The 3,122-nt window shown below is 40.2% G+C and overlaps 1 protein-coding gene across 2 annotated transcripts in view; it reads left to right on the top strand.

Moving 5' to 3' along the window:
• The window catches only part of baiap2l1a (BAR/IMD domain containing adaptor protein 2 like 1a), a 33,182-nt gene extending 30,510 nt beyond the window's left edge, over positions 1 to 2,672 (top strand). For both annotated transcript variants that reach the window (XM_084078046.1, XM_084078045.1), the window contains exons 13-14: positions 254 to 294; positions 825 to 2,672. In XM_084078046.1, coding sequence (XP_083934172.1) covers positions 254 to 294; positions 825 to 897 — 114 coding nt within the window. In that variant the 3' untranslated portion in view covers positions 898 to 2,672. The remainder of the gene's footprint in view (positions 1 to 253; positions 295 to 824) is intronic.
• The last annotated feature ends 450 nt before the right edge of the window (positions 2,673 to 3,122 follow it).

Below are 3,122 nucleotides of genomic sequence, written 5' to 3'. Positions count from 1 at the left end.
AAGTTATGAAAACCTGTCGGGTGACACTCATCACAGCTGGAAGAGTGGGTGACTTTGGTAACAGTGGTTCAGTGTGTGTGTGTGTGTGTGTGTGTGTGTGTGTGTGTGTGTGTGTGTGTGTGTGTGTGTGTGTGTGTGTGTGTGTGTGTGTGTGAGTGTGAGTGCGCGTGTGTAAGTGCCATGTTATCCTGGTGCATGCACTGTATGTATTTTTACGTCCTTTAAATCCTTTCCTCTCTTTTCTTAAAAACAGATATCTCTTGTCAATGGGAATGGAAAGGCTCCTTTTCTAGGGTGAGTGACCAGACATACTGTCAAATAATAAAATCTAAAAGTATTCTACAACATAAGAAATTCTACATGTATCTTATCCGAAAGGCCTTTGTATAATGACAATTTTGAAACTGTATTTTATTTGACTCTCTTCATATTTTTATTTCACACATTTTTCATAATTTATTTCTTATGTTTCATGTAAAGCACTTTGTAAAATTATTTTGCTAAGTGCTCTATAAATAATGTTTACTATTATTATTATCATTATTATCTTTTTGAGAGTTGTTCCCAGTGCTTACAAGGGGACATGCCACCATGTTGCAGGAGTGGGTGAAATTGTGCTTTTTATTGCCACTTCCTCATTGGCAAAACAAAGGAATTAAGTGATGTCATACTGTACGTTGCAAGCTAGGAATAGACGAGGGAGGAAGAGGCGAAAACGACAACAACTTCCCGTTAGCTGTTATTCTTTGACGATGGAGGCATGTCCCATGAGATGGCAGGATTATGATTTACACTGGATGCTAACTTTGATTTTGACTCCGCAGAGGTGGAAACCCCTTCGCCACCGTCAAACTAAGACCTACGGTCACAAATGACAGATCAGCACCCATCGTCTAACGCACCAGGGCAGGAAGAGACTCACCATTACCATCATCTTCGTCATCATAAATCAGAGGAATCGTCCCACATGGAGCCTCTGGTCCGCATTCATAATCTCATCCCCAGACTGACGTCCGGCTAACCTGCATGCTAGTCTTGCTCACCACCGACCTGTTCTTTTTTTAATGAACTTTGTTAATTGTTTTTTTTATATACACAAATTGACAAAAATGTTAAAGTACTTGTATGTGACGGTGTCAGTCACCGACATGTTCTAATCATAGAGGTCCATTGTAGTTTGTAAAACACACGCCATAGCATGTGGTACATTTACAGTGGGAGCTAAAAGGCCGCCAGATTAAACTGTGGAAGCACCACTGAGTTTCCTCGAAGGCTTTGTGACATAGAATTAACCATCATGCATTCAGTCTTTTCTTTAACCAATTAAGCCCTATGTACTTCGTTGACCGGGGTCCCCCAGGGCGGGATACTTGGCCCCCTCCTTTTTTCCCTCTATGCCAAAGCTCTTTGCCGAAAATAGCCGATCTACAAGCTCACAACCTGTCACATTGCAACCGTTGTGAACTTGTAGATCTGGCGTAGATGTTGGCCTATTATGACATGCCCAGAATAGGGACACAAGGGACACAGGGGTTCATGTGGTTGAGCAGAAATCTGCCTTTACAGAGAGACCTTGCTGGCACAAAAATAACCTTTTAGACTTTGGGTGTAGGGGGGGGGTGATCCTTAAGTTATTGATATCGAGTCGAGCCGTACATAGTGTCAAGAACATGCAGTTTCATCCCAGCTGAACATTCTGTCAAACAAGTTTATTAATAATTACCACAACTACAACCAGAGAGAGAGAACTGGCATGACTGGACACTGCCGCCTTAAGTAAATGATGATGAACGGACGATGGTGAAACAGAGCAGCATCCTGGCTACCTTCCAGACTCGGCAGCAAGTGGATTATTTTTATTTTATTTTTGTCTTTAAGAATGTATTCAAGTTGTGAGAATGAAGGGAGAGTGGCAAGTGTTGGGAAAAGGGCTTGTAGTTTGAGTGCGGTTGTGTTTATTTCAACAAGAACATTATCTCTTATGTGACCAGTTTAAAACAGCCTATTTATATACAGTTTATATATATATTCTCGAGAGGTATTTAAAACAGAATATGTATGAAAATGTCCACTCTGTGGGAGTGTCCCTCTCAACAAGAGATGTTTTTTAGTCAAGAGATTGGCAATTATGCTCGATCTGAGACATGGAAAATGAGAACTATTGATTTTGATTTGCCATTGACTTCTAGAATGTATATCAAAGGGGTAGATTCACCTATCAATGAAAGAAATATTTTTCACTCTTCCTGTTTCTACAGTTGTTAAATGGTTGGTTGCCTTTGTTTGCTTTTCACTGTAAGCTGTAGCTGTTGTTGTGTACTGTACAGTGCACACCGTTAATGCAAATCACAGATGTACCTGACTGCTAGACATGGCATCATATTCAATATGGTGGACAGTGTTTGAGACATAAAACGTATGACATTGTTTGTGAGGAGAAGACTTTTTTTTTTGCCTTACATTTGTGGATAAAAGCTTACAGAATGTAACGTCAACAATGAAGACCTGATTGACAACCGGAGGAGAAAAAACCTGCAACAATAAACTCATTCTCACAGGGTCACCGATTTGAGTCGCTGAATAGATTTTATCAACATAGTTATATTCTTACATGCTTTTTTCAATATGTACCTTGGCACTGTGTTGACTAATGTAGTCTTTTTATTTCCCAATAAAACAAAAAAAAAGTTGACCATTGAGCTTTTTTTGTGGCTTAGCCACACGCACACGCACACACAAACATTTCTGTTTAATTTAATGTTTTAAAATTAAATCAAATGAACACATCATCATTTGATCCCTAACCATAGTATCTGTTAGTGAGAGACAGGAAGAGAGAGAGAGTGGATAGGCTCTATGCATAGCAGCCATATTGTAAATAAATTGGGCCTATTCCTTACTTCCTTCACAGGTGTTACCAATGATACTAATTAAGGCTCTGTTCCATTTAGTGTAGCACAGTAGTTCTCAAATCTTTTCATTTCAAGGACCCCCATAACTGGCCCTGTTAGGGGTTCATTTGGAACCCCCTCAAGGCACAATAAAGGTCCCTGGACCACCCTTTGAGACCCACTGGTGTAGCAGAGTGTTTCCAGTGAGCCAACATGCACAATATCAGCACC

This window comes from Gymnoscopelus microlampas (assembly GCF_963454915.1).
Source record: "Gymnoscopelus microlampas genome assembly, chromosome: 14".
Taxonomy (NCBI): Eukaryota; Metazoa; Chordata; class Actinopteri; order Myctophiformes; family Myctophidae; genus Gymnoscopelus; species Gymnoscopelus microlampas.
The sequence above is the reverse complement of the archived record's forward strand: the minus strand, read 5'-3'. Positions and strand labels throughout refer to the sequence as shown.